The sequence below is a fragment of the Hyla sarda genome, chromosome 6, assembly GCF_029499605.1.
Source record: "Hyla sarda isolate aHylSar1 chromosome 6, aHylSar1.hap1, whole genome shotgun sequence".
NCBI classification, from domain to species: Eukaryota; Metazoa; Chordata; class Amphibia; order Anura; family Hylidae; genus Hyla; species Hyla sarda.
Genome location: NC_079194.1, coordinates 168,428,371 through 168,449,525, shown reverse-complemented (window position 1 = coordinate 168,449,525; position 21,155 = coordinate 168,428,371). Strand labels below are relative to the sequence as shown.

The 21,155-nt window shown below is 39.7% G+C and overlaps 1 protein-coding gene across 5 annotated transcripts in view; it reads right to left on the bottom strand.

Annotated features, from left to right (window-relative positions):
• LRP3 (LDL receptor related protein 3) overlaps nucleotides 1-21,155 on the bottom strand; it is a 156,301-nt gene that overhangs the window by 21,107 nt on the left and 114,039 nt on the right. For all 5 annotated transcript variants that reach the window (XM_056525776.1, XM_056525774.1, XM_056525773.1 and 2 more), the window contains 2 exons: nucleotides 9,362-9,500; nucleotides 8,013-8,221 (listed from right to left, as the gene is read on the bottom strand). In XM_056525776.1, coding sequence (XP_056381751.1) covers nucleotides 8,013-8,221; nucleotides 9,362-9,414 — 262 coding nt within the window. In that variant the 5' untranslated portion in view covers nucleotides 9,415-9,500. The remainder of the gene's footprint in view (nucleotides 1-8,012; nucleotides 8,222-9,361; nucleotides 9,501-21,155) is intronic.

Below are 21,155 nucleotides of genomic sequence, written 5' to 3'. Positions count from 1 at the left end.
TACTAAAATGTGTTTAAAGCCAGACCTACACAAATATGGTACCACTGAAAACCATGGTGCAAAAAATAACCATAACACAACTCTGTGGTTAGAAAAATAAAAAAGTTTTAGGGGTGGCAATGAATAGTTGAAAATTACATTCTCCTTATGGAAGACTCTATGCAGCACAGAAATAAGCATCTGCACTAATGACTGCTGAGAAATTAAGTTTAAAGGGGTATTCTGGCCAAAGACATCTTATCCCCTATCCAAAGGATAGGGGATAAGATGTCTGATCTCGGGGGGGCCCCGTCGCTGGGACTTCCTCGATCTCCGTGCAGCACCTGCATTCTATGCTGGGCTGCTGCTCCAGTCTCTGAAACCTCTGCGTTTCCGGGACTGGAGACGTGGTGTCATGCCACACCACGCCCCCTTGTGACGTCACACCGCGCCCCCTCCATTCATGTCTATGGGAGGGGGCGTGATGGCCCGATGGGCCCCCTGCGATCAGACATCTTATTCCCTATCCTTTGGATAGGGGTTAAGATGTCTTTCACCGGAATACACCTTTAAATGTGACAGTCAGAAGCTCCACCCACCACATAGATTTTCGTATGAAAAGGAGAGAGGATTTAAAAAAAAAAGCAGAAACAAAGAAATAAGGTCATGTCTGCATTATTTTTTAGAGGCAGACATAAAATGTTATTTAACCTAACAAAATGTTTGCTGTGTAAAGTGAATCATGGTAAAACTCCTTTAATTATCTGTCTAAACCTATGAATGATGATCTAGCTTGTTCCATGCATTGCTCCCCTCTCCAACTTCCAACTGTCTGTCACCTAACAGTGGACCGAACCAATGCACAGTCACAACTTACAATAGTGGATCAATCCCACACAGAAGCATATAAACTTAATTGCACTAGAATAAAGGTCTCAAACTGTGGCCCTCCAGATGTTGCAAAACTTCAAGTCCCAGCATGCCCGGACAGACGTTGGCTGCAGCCAATGGCTGTCAGTACATACCAGCGGATGTCCAGGCATGATGGGAGTTGAAGTTTTGCAACATCTGGAGGGCCACAGTTTGAGAACACTGATCTAGAACATATGAAACGGGTAGTCATACTCTCCTGCTTGACCAATTTCAGCCAAATTTAATAGGATTGAGTATCCACCACCAATATGTTATTCCATTAAATTCATCAGAGAACACACACAGAGAAAATACATCTAAGTCAAATATTAGACCGGACTTTGTTCGGTCAAAAAAACTATAGAAAATAAAAAAAAATTAAACAGACACATTTTTATTTTATTTTTACATTTTACCCTTACTTAGATATAACTGACTGATGGTATCATGAAAAAAACAACACAAACATTATTTGAATAACTGAATGAGAAGATGCTTTATAGCGTCAAGTCTGCTTGTTAGCTTGCAGCATATTCAAAGTGCAGCATTTCTAAGTGCATCAGAAACAATCTAAAAAAGTAAGCTTTGTTTTAAAACATTCCCCTCTTTAAAATGGCAGACTTGGTTCAGTGCAGTAATTGTTGTGCATTTATTTAAAGGGGTACTCCGTCCCTAGACATCTTATCCTCTATCCAAAGGATAGAGGATAAGATGTCTGAACGCGTGGCTGTTGGTAGGTGACTCGATCATAAGAGCTGTGGAGTTTGGGGAAAATGGTTGTGTGTAATTGTCTACCTGGTGCTACTGCTAGCAGAGATAGGAGACGTATTCTTAATGTTGTTGAGCAAGCAAAGCAGGAAGGAAAAGTGGATGTTGGTAGGTGACTCGATCATAAGAGCTGTGGAGTTTGGGGAAAATGGTTGTGTGTAATTGTCTACCTGGTGCTACTGCTAGCAGAGATAGGAGACGTATTCTTAATGTTGTTGAGCAAGCAAAGCAGGAAGGAAAAGTGGATGTTCTTGTCCATCTAGGGACAAATGATCTGGTTAGCAATGAGGTTTCACAGGTGAAGGAAGCTTTTCACACAGTTGGTAATGATATACAGAAGACTGCATCCACTGTTTCATTCTCTGCTGTTCTTCATGTGCAACACCTTCAGAATGATAGACAGATGTGCGTTAGGGAATTCAATTTATGGCTTGGTGAAAGGTGTCAGAAGAATGGTTTCGACTTTGTGTCTCACGATAGCTCCCGTTGGAACTGTAGAAAGGAACTGTACAAGAAAGATGGTTTGCATCTTTCTCTCAAGGGGACAAATGTCCTTAGTGAACAGTTTTAAGTATTTTCTAAAAGGCATTTAAACTAGAAAGCGGGGGGGCGGGGGGGGGGGGGGGGGGAAGTGATAAGCCATCAGCCCAATTTCCCCCCAAAACAATGCCAGAACTTGCATGTAGTACATAGGTCAAAAAAAGAAACTCGGAGTCTACTAATGCTCGCAGTTTGGGGAATAAGATCAATGAACTTGGCTCAATAATGATATCTGAGAATGTAGATTTAGTGGCTGTTACGGAGACATGGTTCATTGAGAGTAATGACGGGGATATATCAATACCAGGGTACTCTTTATATAGGAAAGACAGAGAAGGCAAGAAAGAGGGGGGATGGCCCTATATGTGAAAGACAGCATAAAATCTAACCTAATACAAGTTAGTGAGACCAATTTAGAGTCATTTTGGGTTACAGTGCAGTTTGGTAATCATGGAGTAACTAGTGTAGGTGTAATTTAGAGATCGCCTGGCCAAGTAAAGGAATTCGATTATTTACTAGTTGAGGAAATAGCTAAAATGACATTAAAAGGGGAAGTTATCAATATGGGAGACTTTAATCTTCTTGATGTAAACTGGAAAACCAAAATAGCTAGTTCTGCCAGGAATACAGACATTCTTAATCCCCTACTGGGATTACCTCTACAACAAGAAATTGAGGAGCCAACCCAGAAGGATGCCATTTAAGATTTAGTATTCACAAATGGGGCTTCAGTATCTGACATAACTGTAGCTTGGGATCTAATGATCACCAGCCAGTGTGGTTTAATATAAGCACAATGACTGAGTCACACCAAACAAAAACAAAAGTTTTAGATTTTAGAAAAAAACGACTTTTCAAAAATGAGATTAGTGGTAAATGAGTCTCAACCAGACTGGAACAGATTCTATTGAGTCCAGGAGAAATGGGACTACTTAAAAGTTGCATTATTAAAGGCAACAGATAATTGTGTTAGGCTAGTCGGTAAAAGCAAAAAAGGAAGAAGCCACTGTGGTATTCCGAAGGAGTTGCCATAATCATAAAAAATCTAAAAGATAGTATTAGTAATAGTAATTATAAAGAAAACCCAAAGCAATGAAGATAGGGAAATCTATAAGATTAAGCAGAAAGAGGCCAAGCAAGTTATAAAAGCTTCTAAATCGCAGGCAGAAGAGAAACTAGCTCACTCAGTAAAGAAAGGGGATAAGACATTCTTTAGATATATAAATGAAAAAAGGTAATTAAAAAAAGGAATAACTAAGTTAAAGATATGTAGAAGAGTATAAAGGACTAGCCAAATGCCTCAATAAATATTTCTGTTCAGTTTTTTCAGACGAAAATAAAGGAAAAGGACATCAGTTACGGATAAAGACAAATAAATTGTTTGATGAGTGTGTCTTTACAGAGGAAGAGGTTCTAAGTCAGCTGTCTAAAGTTAAGATAAATAAGTCATACGGGCCTGATGTGATACACCCAAAGATACTAAAAGAGCTTAGCGTTGTACTAGAAAAAACGTTAACAGATTTATTTAACCAATCACTGGTAACAGGTTTTGTCCCAGAAGATTGAAAGTTAGCAAATGTTGTCCCCATTCATAAGAAAGGTAGTAGAGAGGAATCAGGCAACTAAAGGCCAGTAAGTGGGACATCAATAGTGGGGAAATTAAAAGGGTTGTCCAGGAATAGAAAAACACAGCTAATTTCTTTAAAAAACAGCTCCACGTCTGTCTCCAGGTTTGATGTGGTTTTACAACTTGGCTCCATTCACTTCAATGGAACAGAACCACACCCAAGCTGGAGACAGACAGGGAGCGTTTTTTGAAAAATAGTAGCTCTGTTTTTGTATTCCTAGATAACCCCTTTAATGTAAATTCTACTAAAGGATAGATTGTGGAACATTTAAAATCCCAAGCAAAGATGAAAAACAACTTGGGTTTACTTCAGGGAGATCATGTCAAACTAATCTTACAGATTTTTTTTTATTGGGTGACTAAAATAATAGATGGAGGGGCAGTAGACATCGCTTATCTAGCTTTTAGTAAGGCTTTTGACACTGTCCCACATAGAAGACTTATCAATAAACTGCAGTCATTAAGCTTGGATTCCCATATTCTTGAATGGATATGGAAGTGGCTGAGGGACAGACAACAGAGGGTTGTAGTCAATGGAGTATATTTAGAGCAAGGTCTTGTTACCAGTGGGGTACCTCAGGGATCTATACTGGGACCTATTTTGTTTAATATCTTTATCAGTGATATTGCAGAAGGTCTCATTGATAAGGTATTGGTCTTTTTGCTGATGACACAAAGATTTGTAACAGGGTTGATATTCATGGAGGGATACGCCAAATGGAAAAGGATTTGGGTAAACTAGAGGAATGGTCAGAACTCCGACAACTAAAGATTAATGTGGATAAGTGTAAGAATGCACATGGGATGTAAAAACCCAAGGGCAGAGTATAGACTATGTGATATAGTCCTAACCTCAGTATCTGAGGAAAGGGATTTAGAGGTCATTATTTCAGAAGACTTAAAGAGGGAAGTGCTCATGCCACAGTACAGAGCACTGTTGAGACTTCACTTAAAGTATTGTGCCCAGTACTGAAGGCCATATCTCTAGAAGGATATAGATATTTTGGAGAGAGTTCAGAGAAGAACTACTAAACTAGTACATGGATTGCAGGATAAAACTTATCAGGAAAGGTTAAAGGACCTTAACATGTATAGCTTGGAAGTAAGACGACACAGAGGGGATATGATAGAAACTTTAAAATCCATAAAGGGAATCAACACGATAAAGGAGGAGAGTATATTTTAAAAACTACCACAAGAGGACATAGATTTAAATTAGAGGGGCACTATTTCCACACAGGAACACAGTTTCCATTAGCAGAAGTCCTGCAGGATCAGCCCTTAAGTGGAATTCTTGGGTGAGTTCCCACACTTTTTTCCCAGGATTTGACCCCGGTTTAAAAGGAATATGAGGAAGAATTACTTTACTGAGAGAGTAGTGGATACATGAAATAGCCTTCCTGTAGAAGTGGCAGCTGCAAATGCAGTATAGAAGTTTAAGCATGCATGGGATAGGCATAAGGCTATCCTTCATATAAGATAGAGGAAGGAATAAGGCTATCCTTCATATAAGGTAGGGACAAGGATGATTCATAAGTATTCATAATATTGGGCAGACTAGATGGACCAAATGGCTCTTATCTGCCAACACATTCTATGTTTTTATGTACTAAAAAATCTTAAATTGTGTCTGGTTAGGAAGGGGATAACAAGTCCAGTCTAAAAGTGGTTAAAGAGAAACTGAAAGGAGCATCACCCACATCTGTTTATATAGGTTGAAAAGGAGGGTAATACTGAATCTACCACAGTTTACCTTGTCAAAATCAGTTGCGCCATTCCAAAGATATATCTAATTATCCAAATATGTAATTTTTACTCTTGAAGCTCCAGGAGTGTTCTCCAGCCAGTTGGTCCACCATTCTGCCCACTTGCTCCGGCCCCGGGATATTGGCCTCTTTATCTTCTTTTCTTCAGCACGTCAGGCTGAAGTGCCTTGATTTTACCCCCAATCCAGCTGTTTCCGAGCAGCACTCATGTTTATGGAGGGGGCAATTTCCTAGCCGGGCAGGCCAAGGGTCTGGGGAACTCTCCTAGAGCTTCAAGAGTGTGATTTGATATTTTCCTTATTAGATATATATTCAGAAATGCACAATGGATTCTGACAAGGTAACTTGCTTCAGATTCAGCACAGCCCTCACTTTTAACTTGTATAGTCACCCTAACTTTTAACCAGTATAGTAAGGGTGATGCTGCTGTCAGATTCCCTTTGAGGGGTACACCAGGGAACTGAACTTATCAGACACTTATTCCCATTCTGTGGACAAGGGTAGGACATTGCTGCGGCTGGTAATTGGCTGAGCGGGCCGTCACTTGCCCATGTCCAGAAAGCCAGGGGACGGAGCACACTGAAGACCGGTAAGTAGGACGGGCCCCATGTAGGAGATCACGGGGGGGCTCCAGGGGTCAGGGTCCTGGGATCAGACACTTATCTTTTGTCCTGTGGATAGGGGATAAGTGTCTGATAAGTTCAGTTCCTTGGAGTACCCATTTTAAGGGTGCTTTGCAGAGAATGGATCACTATTATGTCATGATATTTTTACTTTATATCAAACAATGCAATCCTAAGGGGTAGTAGCACTTGCTCACTTGTTTCAGAAACACTAAGAATTTTCAGATAGTTCTTGCTTTCTACCACTTGGTATACCTGCACATCTCTATCCACTTACCTGCTTGAGTTCTTGCCTCAACAATGACCATAAACACACTTGCTCAGATTTATCAACCTGTGTGAGAGAAAAATTTGAGTGATTTTCCCACAGCAACCAATCACAGCTCAGCAAATGAGCTGTGGTAAAGTGAAAGCTGAGCTGTGATTGGTTGCTGTGGAAAAATTACTCAACTTTTTCTCTCACATAGTTTGATAAATCTGGGCAAATGTGATCTTTATACTATGCTATGCCTAATAACAGCCTGGCTTAGAAAAATAAATCTCAAGCCATGAATGATTACCATAACATTGTGATTTGTTAGAGTCTTATGTCTGGGACCACTGTCTTTCCTGAGAATGAAGAACCTCAGGACCATATAGACTTTCACCTGTAGAGTGGTGTTCCAGACCACTGGCTGTGCAGAAAATTGTAGTACTACTTTATTCAAGTCGTAGTTCAGGGAAACCGTTAGCTCATACTCCTAACTGCATTTTACAGGTGGGTGGACCCCTACGGATTCTAGTGATATGTCATCACTCATCATGGTGGAAAAACTATTTTAACACCTAGATAAATGCTACTCCTAAATGGCCATGACAATTGTTACACCTTTTGCTTAACAGCTATTAGCCCAAAAGGACATAGGTAACAACTTTCACTAGAGCTATAGGAATGGTATTTTATGTGAAGGGATACCATTAGCTTAACATGTTGTACTGTAGTTACAACTGTAATGGCAATTGCTCAGTTCAATCTTCACAATTTGAGAGATTATTTCTATCAAATTCCACTTTACTTAAGAGATTTCATACAGTCACGTCCCATGATTTACAACACCTCCACTCCTCTGCCAGATGGATATTAATATAAAATGTGAGAGAAGTGGAAGGAGGAGAGACATGTGGAACAGAGCCCTGACGACAATGGTAATGGAATATGAAATGGACAAAAGTGATTCTGGGTATTCACAAGAGAACACCTCTCATGGAAAAAATTGAAGCTTTTCGTACTGAAGTAAAAAGAATGCAATTACAAAGGCTCAATCTCAGTATACATAAAAAAGTTAATATTTTATATGCATAAAGCCAGAGATGCTTAGATTTAAAAATGAATAAATAAAATTAAAAAGGGGACTAGGAAGAGGTAATCAGTAGGGACCCGATAAGTTTTGGAACTGGTCCTTGTCTGCCATACTGAAAATGATAAATAATAAAATGCCATACAATCCCTTTAAAACGGGGGTTTCAGTTTTCTGTAAGTAAAGCATAATCACTGTATAAAAAAATGTTCCATAATGTAGAATTTTTTTTCTACATTTCTCCACTTTTTGAATATCTCTGCTTGCTATCAGTGGATGAGAATATTCTTACTTCCAAAAGATAAAAATTACTTGAGGGTTTGTTACTACAGTATCCAGTGTAGGCAAACCTATTGAGTTATACACCTTAACGTTCCAACAGGTACTTTTAAAACATTTATAACTTTTCAGGTAATGGTATAACTTTTCAGGTAATTGCTCTTTGTGTGATTATTTATACCTCTAATATATGACAGGCGGAATCCCTGAGACTGCCCTGAACTCAAAGGATCTGAATGAAAGAACATCCAAACATGATCCCGCAATGAAATGAAGGCCGGAGGAATAGTAGATCCGCAGACTTTGTATCCTTCTCTTTTCGAAGAAGGGCCGATCAGTAACCAGTCAATTGTGCACTTGTGAGAATCTTGAATATCAAAATTTTTAAAACTGGGAAATACAGAAACAAGAGAAAAAAATTATTTTAAAAATACATTTTACTTAGGTCAGACATTTAGAATTATAAATGCATAATAAGCAAATATCTTATTCATACCTGTTAGCCTAATAATTACTTTCTACAAACCAAGGTGATACTGAGGGGATATATATGGCTAAAATAAAATCCCTGCAGCTGCTCTCCCTTGTGCTGTCAAGAGAGTACAGGTGCATTCGTGATTTTTTTTTTTTTTAAAGAGTACCTGTCATGTTCTTGATAAATGTTATAATCCTCCCAGTTTAACCCCCCCCCCCCCCATTATGATAAACCATCCCCTGCCTTTATTCTTATTATTTTTTAGTTCTCTACCTTGATAATGCTCTGTATTTTCTGCTCAGTCACAGTGAGCTCCACAGACTGGGAGGGGGTGTTCCCCGGCAGGTGTGACATCATCTGAAGCCCTGCTCGAGAGAACTTCCTCCCTCACTTTGCTACACACAGCCCAGAGCAGTTCAGTGTGAGATGGTCTGTGATTGGCTCAGAGTAACCCCCCCCCCCCCCCCCACAGCTCTCTGAACTCTACTGCACACTCTATATACTGTTCAGGGCTGAGGTCGCACCTGCGTTTCCTGACTTTTGTCTCTGCCAGGCTGGTTCAGTAGAAAATCTGCAAGCAGGACTACAGGCTGGACAAGGAGGAGGACCCCTGGTAGCCAATCTTTTAGGGGTTAATTTAACATATTCATTTTATTAAGAAGTATATTAGAAAGGTAATTCAAATAGGATAATCTAAAACATAATAATTGTTATTACTTATGACAGGTAGCATTTAAGATAGAGGAAAAGAACAGCTCCTTTCCAAAATACAGGCCCACTGTCGATGAAGTGATTGCCATGGGTCAGACAACTAAAATGATTATCAACAGGCAATATAGTTACATCATATGACACAGCTATTTTTAGCTGCTCTCCATTCTGAAATGAGGACCACCATTCTAAGATGCCTTCCTGTCTTAACGTGTTGATGATTTAAGCTCTTTATTATTTTATTTTAATGTAAAGCAATAATGCAGCAATTCAAAACTGAATAAATGAAAATGCTGAGACTTATTTGTTTTGACAGTGACTGTTTCTGATGATTACTGAGTCACCTAATTGTTATGACATCTCCGTGGTCTCCTTGGATAAACCAGCTGCAGTTCATGGTAGGGGGATAGTTCAGAGGCCACGCGGGACTGTAAATGACACCTCTCCGTTCTGTGTGTTGTTCCAGTTCACCACTGCAAGCAGCTGCCAAGATACAAAACACAACCTCAGGTTTTGCACCAAGAGACAAAGTAAACAGTATTGAGGCAACAGTTAAGCAAACTAGGGCAAACATGAAAATACTTATGTCCTTCATAGACTCACATTACTACTGTAATATTAATAATGTAGCAATGTTATTGTATTCTAAGGGCAACCATTTCAATTTTTCTTTCTTTTATGTTTTCACAATCTGTGTTCTATTTTAGGAATGAAATTGCCCTAATTGCAGCAAAGGACATAAAAAATGTGTGGGTTAACATACATAATACACTTGCTATCAACTCCTCCCAACTATACGGTACCCACAGGTTACAGGCAGAAGGAAGAAGCCCCCTCCGTACTGTGCTTTTCCTACATTGCAGTTACAACAGGAATTGGGTGCTAACTTGACTTGAAGAGGTATTCCCATCACATGAAGTTATCCCCTATCTACAGCAAAGGGGATAACAATCTGATCTTTAGAGGTTCAAGCATGGGGGCCACCAAACATTTCTGAGTTCAGAGTCTGGTAATGTTTTGCACCCCATAGGGAATGGAGCAGAGCCTATTTTTAGGTTCGGTGGGAGTTCCAGCTTTCAGACTCCCACAGATAGGTTTGTTATCTTCTATCACATGCATAGGGGCTAACTTCATGATATGGGATAACCCCTTTCATACACCTTTGCACAGACTGGAATGAAACTCAAAACCTAAGCTCTGTGGACACCTGATAAAAAGTATGTCATTTTTCAATATCACTTAATAACCAAGGTTATTAAGTACATGCCATGTGCTCACCAGTTGTCAAAAGGATATCATGTCTATAGATAGACAACATGACGCACTATATACTATTTCAGTATATATATGTAGAAGGAGAATAGTCACGTCGAAACTTCAGAGAAGTACCATATTTGTAGAGCTAGTAGTATCCAATCAGATAACAATATAGCCATGAAACAATGTATACACCCACAAGTTATATATATATATATATATATATATATATATATATATATATATTCAGCCAACCCACTAGAAGGAGATATATCCTTTTAATAAACCATATTTGCATATTTATGGATAGTAGACACATGATCAATTAGGATAAACAATCCCACATTTATAAAGGACACACCTTCAATCATGATGGACACACCCATCATTTGAGCATAAGTTTCTCCAGAGAAAGCCAGGTGGATAGATGGAGGAACAGACAAAGGTCCCCAGGAAGTCCTGTACAGCCCTCCAGCACAAGGAGGATGACAGCTGGAGGAAGCTAACAGAGGCAGCCATTTTAATGGACATTTCAAGATGGATCCACCACACTGGATAAAGTACTAAGGAAGAAATCCCAGCTGGTGAGACAAGATTTATGGACATGCCTACATAACCCACCTACATTACTTACTTATGTTAAGGACTGCCTTTACATAAAGATTTCTTGTTAATGTACTGTCTGCCATGATGTCAAGAAGATTAAAATAAATGTATGTTTTTTTATAAAAACAAAGAGCTCACTCTCTCCATGGTCAGACCGGTTTTATTTTAGCGTTCCGGTTATATTTAACATTTGGTGAGCCAGCCATTCGTCTTTGTCAAGCTTGAACAGGGGGAGAGACGAGCACATGCCATATTCAAGCTTTCGGAAGACGTGAACCTAAAGGACCATTGGAGGATGCTAGGAAAAGTCAGCTGATGACCATTGTTGGAGATAAGACATGCCAGAAACAGAGAAGTGATCTGAGGAACAGCCGTGTGAGCAAAATATGCTGACGGATACAAGTGGGCTATCTTGTGAGTATTGCTTTAAAGGGTACCACTCATCAAAAAAACTTTTGATATATTATAGATTAATGTATGCAGAATAACTTTACAATTGCATGTTATTAAAAAATATGCTTCTTTCTATTTAATTTTCCACTTTGAAGAAATGACCACTAGGGGTCTCCCTACCAGTCCTGGAAGCAAGCATTTCAGACTCATGCTGGAGTCCTAAAAGCATAGGGGATAAGCCGGTGGGACCCCCCGCGATCTCCCTGCAGCAGCCCGCATTCTATGCGTAGCTGCGTCTGAAGTTTCGGAAACCTCCAGGCTTCCGAGACGGGGACGTGACGTCATGCCCCCTCCATTCACATTTATGGGAGGGATGTTGATGCCTATCTGCCTGACGAAGGGGATCCCAAGACCCGAAACGCGTTGCACCCTGGCCTAATAAATATCTTATACATCCATCATCATCTTCTTATTGAATTTGTGGACTGCGCTGTGGAACCGGGTATTTTTCCTCTTTATTCATACATCTATGGGAGGGGGCATTGCGGCCGTCATGTCCCCATCTCGAAAGCCCGGAGGTTTCCGAAACTTTTTTTGGTTTTCTGTTATTTTGAAAGTGTCAATGATGGAAATAAAATCTAACTTTTGTTGACATATTATAAGAATGTCTAATCTGTAATTTGATGCCTTTTGGAGATTTTTCCATCTTTCCTTGGCTTCTTTATGCACTTTAATACAAATTTTTACCTGGGGTGCCCAAACTTTTGATCCCCACTGTACGTACAATGATCACTGCTGAACATCACTGCTGAAATTGTTTAAAGAGCTCCCATTGGCTGAGTTACATCACTTGTTTTGTAGTTTACACTACTTTGAGGATCAAGTTACAAAAGGATGGTGATATTTAAATGATGAACTGTGTTTCAGTAACAAAGACTATACAAGTTGTTTCTACAGAGGAAAAAGACTCTTGGGCCCAACCAAAGGAAACCTTTGCAAAGATTTTCCTGTATCAAAGGAATGTAAAGTGGACCTGCTGAGATTTCTAGTTCAACAGATGACTGATGGAAAGGCTGAGTCAAGTATGAGAAAAAATTATCACCTGCACCTGTGTCCAGTTATAGAGTGAGGTATCTGACCACCAGCTGTTGTTCCAGCAAGAAGTTGAAGAGTTAAAGGGGAACTCCGGTGGAAAAAAAGTTTATTCAAATCAACTGGTGCAAGAAAGTTAAACAGGTTTGTAGATCACTTTTATTTAAAAATCTTAACCCTTCTAGTACTTATCAGCTTCTATATACTACAGATATACTACAGAGAAATTTGTGAAGTTCTTTCCAGCCTGACAACAGTGCTCTCTACTGACACCTCTGTTCTTGTCAGGAACTTCCCAGTAGGAGAGGTTTTCTATGCGGATATGATTCTGATCCGGACAGTTCTGACACGGACAGAGGTGTCAGCAGAGAGCACTGTTGTTAGACTGGAAAGAAATTCACACATTTCTCTGTTTTATACAGCAGCTAATAAGTACTGGAAGGATTAAGATTTTTTAATAGAAGTAATTTACAAATCTGTTTAACTTTCAGGCACCAGTTGATTTGAAAACATTTGTTTTCTACTTCTTTCCACCGGAGTTCCCCTTTAAATTTAACCCTTGCAGTGCTGTACAGTAAAAGATACAGAGTCTGCGTGAAAGTGACTCATCAAGAGACATTAACTCCTTGCTGTCCAGAGGACAAGAATTGTTGTTGCTTACCAAAGACTAACCTCAGCAAAGAAAATGAAAAAGATGATGACAGAAAAACAAAGTAATATAGGGATGATGATGCATTATTTTTCAAAGACTTTTATGGACTGTGTAATGATAAAAAGTTACATTGATCTTCTATATTAAATTTTTTTTTAACCCCTTAATGTCCAAGCCCATTTTCACCTCAAGGACCAGGCCAATTTTATTTTTGCGTTTTCGTTTTTTTCTCCTCGCCTTCTAACATCCATAACTCTTTTATATTTCCATCTACAGACCCATATAAGGGCTTGTTTTTTGCGTGACCAATTGTACTTTGTAATGAAACCTCAAATTTGACCATAAAATGTACGGCGAACCCAAAAAAAAAATTTTTTAGGGAGGGAATTTAAATGAAAACCAAAATTTGGCACATTTTGGAGGGTTTCGTTTTCACACTGTACACTTTACAGTAAAAATGACATGTGTTCTTTATTTTGTGGGTCAATAGGATTAAAATGATACCCATGGCTAGATACTTTTATATTTTTGTACCGCTTAAAAAAAATCTAAAACTTTTTGTACAAAATCAGTAATCTAAAATCGCCCTATTTTGACCATCTATAACTTTTTCATTTTTCCGTATATAGGGCGGTATGAGGCCTCATTTTTGGATGCCACATTTGCATATATAAAACTTTTAGAATCCAGGAAGAGCAAAGAAATAAGGAGGCACTCACGGTTTTGTCGGGGTGACAGCAAGCTTCTTTATTTCAGGTGCGGCATGCGATCATCGGCGTGGGACGCCAGACCAGTGCAGACAGGTAGTGACAAATGTTTCACGCCCCTTCTGGGCGTTTCTTCAGACTCCCCTTCCTCCTGCTTAACGCACAGGTAAATAGTCCATCCAGCGTGACGTCAGGGGGAAGGGGTAGTGTCTAGATGTGAAATAAAACCACAATTTAAAAACAAGACAACTGTATGCAAAAATCAAACATGAAGAGCAACATAATGGTATTTATAAAAATACACTAAGATCAAGGCGGTCGTTCAAGCCCAAGTTACCTTGAGCATTGAGTTCGAGGATAAGTCTCGCCTCTCGCTGCAACAGGGTTTTTAGCCGATCCATGCCTTCCTTTTGATTAACCCTTTCTATACCTAAAAAGGTAAGGCAGGAGGCATCACTGGAATGGCAGGTTACGATATGTTCAATCAACCTGGGGCTACCATGTCCAGTTTTTATGGAATGCACATGTTCCCTAAATCTAATATTAAGGGCTCTTTTAGTGCACCCTATATAAAACCTCTTGCAGGGGCAGAGTATTGCATAAATTACAAAATTAGTCCGACAGCAAATTACATCCTTGAACCTAATATTTTTACCTCCAATATTTATCGTTTTCTCTGGATTGATGAAACTACACCAGTTACAAGAATTACAGCTATAATTTCCTGGGGATAAAGTTCTACTTAACCAGTTCTTGTCTTGTTTTTTTATCTCAAATTTACTTTGAACTAATTCTTTTTTCAGATTCCTGGTTTTACGGAACGCTATCAAGGGTTTATTTTTAGTAATGTCCCTTAAAATAGTGTCGTTCTGCACCAAGAACCAGTTATCACAAATGATTTTCTTAATTCTTTCAGCCATCGGGCTGAATTGAAAAGAAAAAGTAAAGGGAGGAGATTTCTCCTTTCTATGATCACTGTGTTTCTTGTTGTAAAACTTTTGTCCTTTCAGAAGGTCGCTTCTTTTTTGTTTAGAAGCTCTTTCTAGAGCCTGGTTTAGGATAGGTTCTGGGTAACCTCTAATTAATAGGCGTTTTTTCAAGTCCATTGCCTGCAACATAAAATCTTCGTCGCTGCTATTCACTCTTTTTAAACGCAAAAACTGTCCATATGGGACAGCTTTTTTTTACGTGTGTGGGGTGATAGGACCCATAATGCAGCAACGAGTTGCAGGCAGTGGGCTTGCGATAGCCCTTCGTTTTTAGGCTATTGTTCTCTAAGTTGATCAATACGTCCAAGAATTCTAATTCTCTGCCACCTACTTTGCTAGTAAATTTCAAATTCATGTCATTGGATGCGTTCAGTTCAGACACGAAGTCCGCAAAAGCGGACTCCGTGTCTGTCCATACAATGAACACGTCATCCACGAAACGTCTATAGCATGCTATCGACTTCAAATGTTTATTTTTGCCAAAAAATATATATTTTTTCTCAAACATAGCTACAAACAGGTTAGCCAGTGTGCACGCCACTGGCGTCCCCATAGCTACACCTCCCGTCGGTGTGAACCATTGTTCACCGAATTTAAAGGAGTTGTTTGATAAAATAAATTCAAGGGATTCACAGATGAAGTCGATGCATGCCTCACTCTTGTCAGACGATGATAACAAATCTCGTACAACCTCTACTGCTAAATCTTGAGGTATACTTGTATAGAGGCTTTCTATGTCCACAGACGTAAGGATGCAGTCTGCTGGCCATGAAAGTCCTTCTAAGGTTAACAAAAACTCATTTGTATCTTTGACTAGGGATGGAATTTCAGATAGAAGTGGATGGAGTAACCAGTCCACAAATTTTGAGATGGGTTCAGTTAGGGTCCCCACACCGGAGACAATGGGTCGTCCGGGTGGGGACTCTAAAGTTTTATGTACTTTAGGAAGGAAGTACCACTGGGCAACCCTCGGGGATTTAGGGAGTAATTTTTCTGCCATTTTTTTAGATAGAACCCCCTTTTCTGTGTAGATACGTAGCAGGGACTGTAATTTACTAGTAGTTTTACTCAAAGGGTTGGAAGAAAGTTTTTGATAGAATCTATTATCGTTAAGCTGTCTATTAGCTTCCTGTATGTAATAGCTTTTTTTCATAAGGACTATATTTCCTCCCTTATCTGATTTTTTGATTATTATGTCATCTCTTTTTTTCAGTTGTTCTAAAGCTAATGATTCTTCCCTGCTGATATTAGCACCATGTACAGGGTATTTGAGTGCTTTTATACTTTCTAGAACTCTTTTTTGAAAAAGATCTAAACTGCTCCCAGGTGCCAGCGGGGGGCAGAAAGTAGATCTATTACCTCCAGTGAATTCCTGGACCTGAAAAATGGTTTGTGACATATCGAACTCTGAGGGGCTAGAATCGTTTTCATTCAGTAGGTCTATAAGGGATTCCAAGCCCTCCAGTTCCGCTTCTGGGGCATCCTGGAAGACACTGAATCCCAAAGGACCTATACTGACAGGGATCTCACCCTCTAATCTGGGTTGCTCATTAGGAAGTTTATTAGTACAAAAAAAAAACTTTTTTAGATTCATTTTTCTTACAGTTTTGAAAAGATCGATTTCAAACTGTATATTATCGAACTGTTCAGTAAGACAATAATTAAGACCTTTTTTAAGTAAACTTTCAGTATGTCCATCTATTACTACGTCAGTCAGATTAATGATGGCCAGAGTGTCCTGACAGTCACTTATTGTTTCCATGACACATTCTTCCGCTTCTGACTTGTACTTTTGTTTCGCCCATCTTTGATGTCCCCTCCTTGTTTTTCTCCTAAAGGGCACCTTGATGTCAATGTAGATGGGATATTAGTCAGTTGATCTTTTGCGAGGACGTTTTCTTCACTCTTATCATTACGGTTTGACTCCTCAGCACCACTTGACTCTGAATCCGTAGTCCAGTAGTCACTTTTTTTATTATTATTTTTTCTGGTATATTGATTTTTGTTATTACGTCGATTTCTGGGATTTCTTTGTTTTCTCCCATTTTTGGCAAAGGTAAAGATCTTGTCGGTATCGTAGTCTGTTTTGTCCCGAATAAACTTGTCTTTTTTAATGTCCTTAATAACCGCTTGAATTGAGGTTAGTTTTTTATCCAATCTAGTGAGAAAAGAAGAAAACTGTTCTGCTGAAACTCGAACCTTTAGTTCCATTTTTGCTTTTAAAAGGTCAGAGGTGATGTCATTATATTCTCTTTCATGTCGGACAATTACTAATTGCATCATTCTCAAAGAATAATCCTCATGTATTTTCGCCCATTCACTTAGAAAAACCTTGTCATCTGTGTATAACGCGGGCTCTTTACAGTTTCTTAGTCCCCTAGGGACCCGACTACATTCATTATAAGACTTAAGTGATTTTAAAGTCCAAAAGAGCCGTGTCTCTTTTTCTGCCAGATTGGCTACTTTTTGTTCAAGATTTTTTACACTCATGACTTGGTAAATATCTTTACTGTTGCATTCTTACTCCCTAAATCCCCGAGGGTTGCCCAGTGGTACTTCCTTCCTAAAATACATAAAACTTTAGAGTCCCCACCCGGACGACCCATTGTCTCCGGTGTGGGGACCCTAACTGAACCCATCTCAAAATTTGTGGACTGGTTACTCCATCCACTTCTATCTGAAATTCCATCTCTAGTCAAAGATACAAATGAGTTTTTGTTAACCTTAGAAGGACTTTCATGGCCAGCAGACTGCATCCTTACGTCTGTGGACATAGAAAGCCTCTATACAAGTATACCTCAAGATTTAGCAGTAGAGGTACGAGATTTGTTATCATCGTCTGACAAGAGTGAGGCATGCATCGACTTCATCTGTGAATCCCTTGAATTTATTTTATCAAACAACTCCTTTAAATTCGGTGAACAATGGTTCACACAGACGGGAGGTGTAGCTATGGGGACGCCAGTGGCGTGCACACTGGCTAACCTGTTTGTAGCTATGTTTGAGAAAAAATATATATTTTTTGGCAAAAATAAACATTTGAAGTCGATAGCATGCTATAGACGTTTCGTGGATGACGTGTTCATTGTATGGACAGACACGGAGTCCGCTTTTGCGGACTTCGTGTCTGAACTGAACGCATCCAATGACATGAATTTGAAATTTACTAGCAAAGTAGGTGGCAGAGAATTAGAATTCTTGGACGTATTGATCAACTTAGAGAACAATAGCCTAAAAACGAAGGGCTATCGCAAGCCCACTGCCTGCAACTCGTTGCTGCATTATGGGTCCTATCACCCCACACACGTAAAAAAAAGCTGTCCCATATGGACAATTTTTGCGTTTAAAAAGAGTGAATAGCAGCGACGAAGATTTTATGTTGCAGGCAATGGACTTGAAAAAACGCCTATTAATTAGAGGTTACCCAGAACCTATCCTAAACCAGGCTCTAGAAAGAGCTTCTAAACAAAAAAGAAGCGACCTTCTGAAAGGACAAAAGTTTTACAACAAGAAACACAGTGATCATAGAAAGGAGAAATCTCCTCCCTTTACTTTTTCTTTTCAATTCAGCCCGATGGCTGAAAGAATTAAGAAAATCATTTGTGATAACTGGTTCTTGGTGCAGAACAACACTATTTTAAGGGACATTACTAAAAATAAACCCTTGATAGCGTTCCGTAAAACCAGGAATCTGAAAAACTAATTAGTTCAAAGTAAATTTGAGATAAAAAAACAAGACAAGAACTGGTTAAGTAGAACTTTATCCCCAGGAAATTATCGCTGTAATTCTTGTAACTGGTGTAGTTTCATCAATCCAGAGAAAACGATAAATATTGGAGGTAAAAATATTAGGTTCAAGGATGTAATTTGCTGTCGGACTAATTTTGTCATTTATGCAATACTCTGCCCCTGCAAGAGGTTTTATATAGGGTGCACTAAAAGAGCCCTTAATATTAGATTTAGGGAACATGTGCATTCCATAAAAACAGGACATGGTAGCCCCAGGTTGATTGAACATATCGTAACCTGCCATTCCAGTGATGCCTCCTGCCTTACCTTTTTAGGTATAGAAAGGGTTAATCAAAAGGAAGGCATGGATCGGCTAAAAACCCTGTTGCAGCGAGAGGCGAGACTTATCCTCGAACTCAATGCTCAAGGTAACTTGGGCTTGAACGACCGCCTTGATCTTAGTGTATTTTTATAAATACCATTATGTTGCTCTTCATGTTTGATTTTTGCATACAGTTGTCTTGTTTTTAAATTGTGGTTTTATTTCACATCGAGACACTACCCCTTCCCCCTGACGTCACGCTGGGTGGACTATTTACCTGTGCGTGAAGCAGGAGGAAGGTGAGTCTGAAGAAACGCCCAGAAGGGGCGTGAAACATTTGTCACTACCTGTCTGCACTGGTCTGGCGTCCCACGCCGATGATCGCACGCCGCACCTGAAATAAAGAAGCTTGCTGTCACCCCGACAAAACCGTGAGTGCCTCCTTATTTCTTTGCTCTTCCTGGATTCTACTTTGTATACTTTAGAGGATTGAGCACCCGGTTTGTTACGGACGGCATTACCTCATTACTCCCTGCTTTCCCAGCATTTGGTCGCGTGAGAGCTCATAGAACAATAGGGTGTTGCCGCAGCTGTGCCAGTGCTGTCTCTACGCTGTGAACTGTTGTATAAAACTTTTAGATAATTTTTATTATTTATTTATTTTTTATAAAATGTGACAAAAAAGCTGCATTTTTGGACTTTTTTTTATTTTTTACGTTTACGCCATTCACCGTACGGGATCATTAACATTATATTTTAGTATACATTATATTTTAGTATACATTAGTTCGGACATTTACGCACGCGGCGATACCAAATATGTTTATTAAAAACAGTTATGCTTTTTGGGGGTAAAATGGGAAAAACTGACAATTTTCATTTTTATTGGGGGAGGGTTTTTTTAACTTTTTTTTACTTTTTATTTTTACATTTGTCAATTTTTTTTTACACTTTTTATGTCCCCATAGGGGACTATATATATCAATCGTTTGATTGCTAATACTGTGCAGTGCTATGCATAGGACACAGCACTGCTCAGTATTATCGGTGATCTTCTGCTCTGGTCTGCTCGATCGCAGACCAGAGCAGAAGACCCCGGGAGACGGCCGGAGCCAGGTGAGGGGACCTCCGGCTGGCATGCTGGATGATCGGATCGCCGCGGCAGCGCTGCGGGCGATCCGATCATCCAATCAAAATGCCGCCGATGCCGTGATCTGTATTGATCACGGCATCAGAGGGGTTAATGGCGGACATCCGCGCGATCGCGGATGTCGGCCATTACGGGCGGGTCCCCGGCTGCTGCTAGCAGCCGGAACCTGCCGTATATGAAGCGAGCACCCTTCCGATGCTCGAGGTCATACACAGGACGTAAATGTACGTCCTGGTGCGGGAAGTCCCGCCAAACCAGGACGTACATTTACGTCTGTGGTCATTAAGGGGTTAAAGGCCCAAGAGAAGAAGACAAGAAGATCTAGATTAGGTTTAGGTATTAGTTAATGTTTTTTATGAAAAATTAATTACAGTATACCACCACATAACATGACATACTATAATACAACATGGTATAAATTTAATATGATATTATAATATGACATAGTTTATCATAATATGGACTAGTACAACATGATCTGGTACATATCATGATATGCTATGACATAGAATTATTTGAATTAATGATAATATTACCCAATAATGTCATGAATTGATTAGTTTACTTACACTTGATATTCTATAATATATGCTAATTTATTGGAGGTTGTCTAATTTATTTATGAAGAAAAGTACTAAGTAACGATTTGGTAATTAATACTATATATGGTAATTGTATGTGGAAAAATCTTTATTTTGAGAATTCAAAAATGTATTTAATCTCAAACATTTTTCAATATCACATAATAACCAAGGTTATTAACTATATGCCACATGCTCACCAGTTGTCAAAGGATATCATTTCTATAGATACCGTATTTATCGGCGTATAACACGCATTTTTTAGGCTAAAATTTTTTGCCTAAAGTCTATGTGCGTGTTATACGGCAATAAGCCGCTGCAGTTCAATGATTTAAAGCGGGCGCTTTAAATCAATGAACTGCAGCGGCTTTTGCAGGTGCAGAGACCTTCCGTCGCTGCTGGCTTCTCTGCCCCTGCCTGTCCTGGGGTCTAGAGCCCTGCTGCTGCCGCCGCTTCTCTACCCCTGGCTATCGGTGCCGCTGCCCCTACTCTCCCCATGGCTATCGGTGCAGCTGCCCCATTGCCGACTCCGATAGCCAGGGGGAGAGAAGGGGCACCGGAAATGGGGCAGCGGCGCCGATAGACAGGGGGAGAGAAGGGGCAGCGGCACCCATTGCCGGCACCGCTGCCCCGTTGCCTCCCCCATCCCCGGTTGTATAA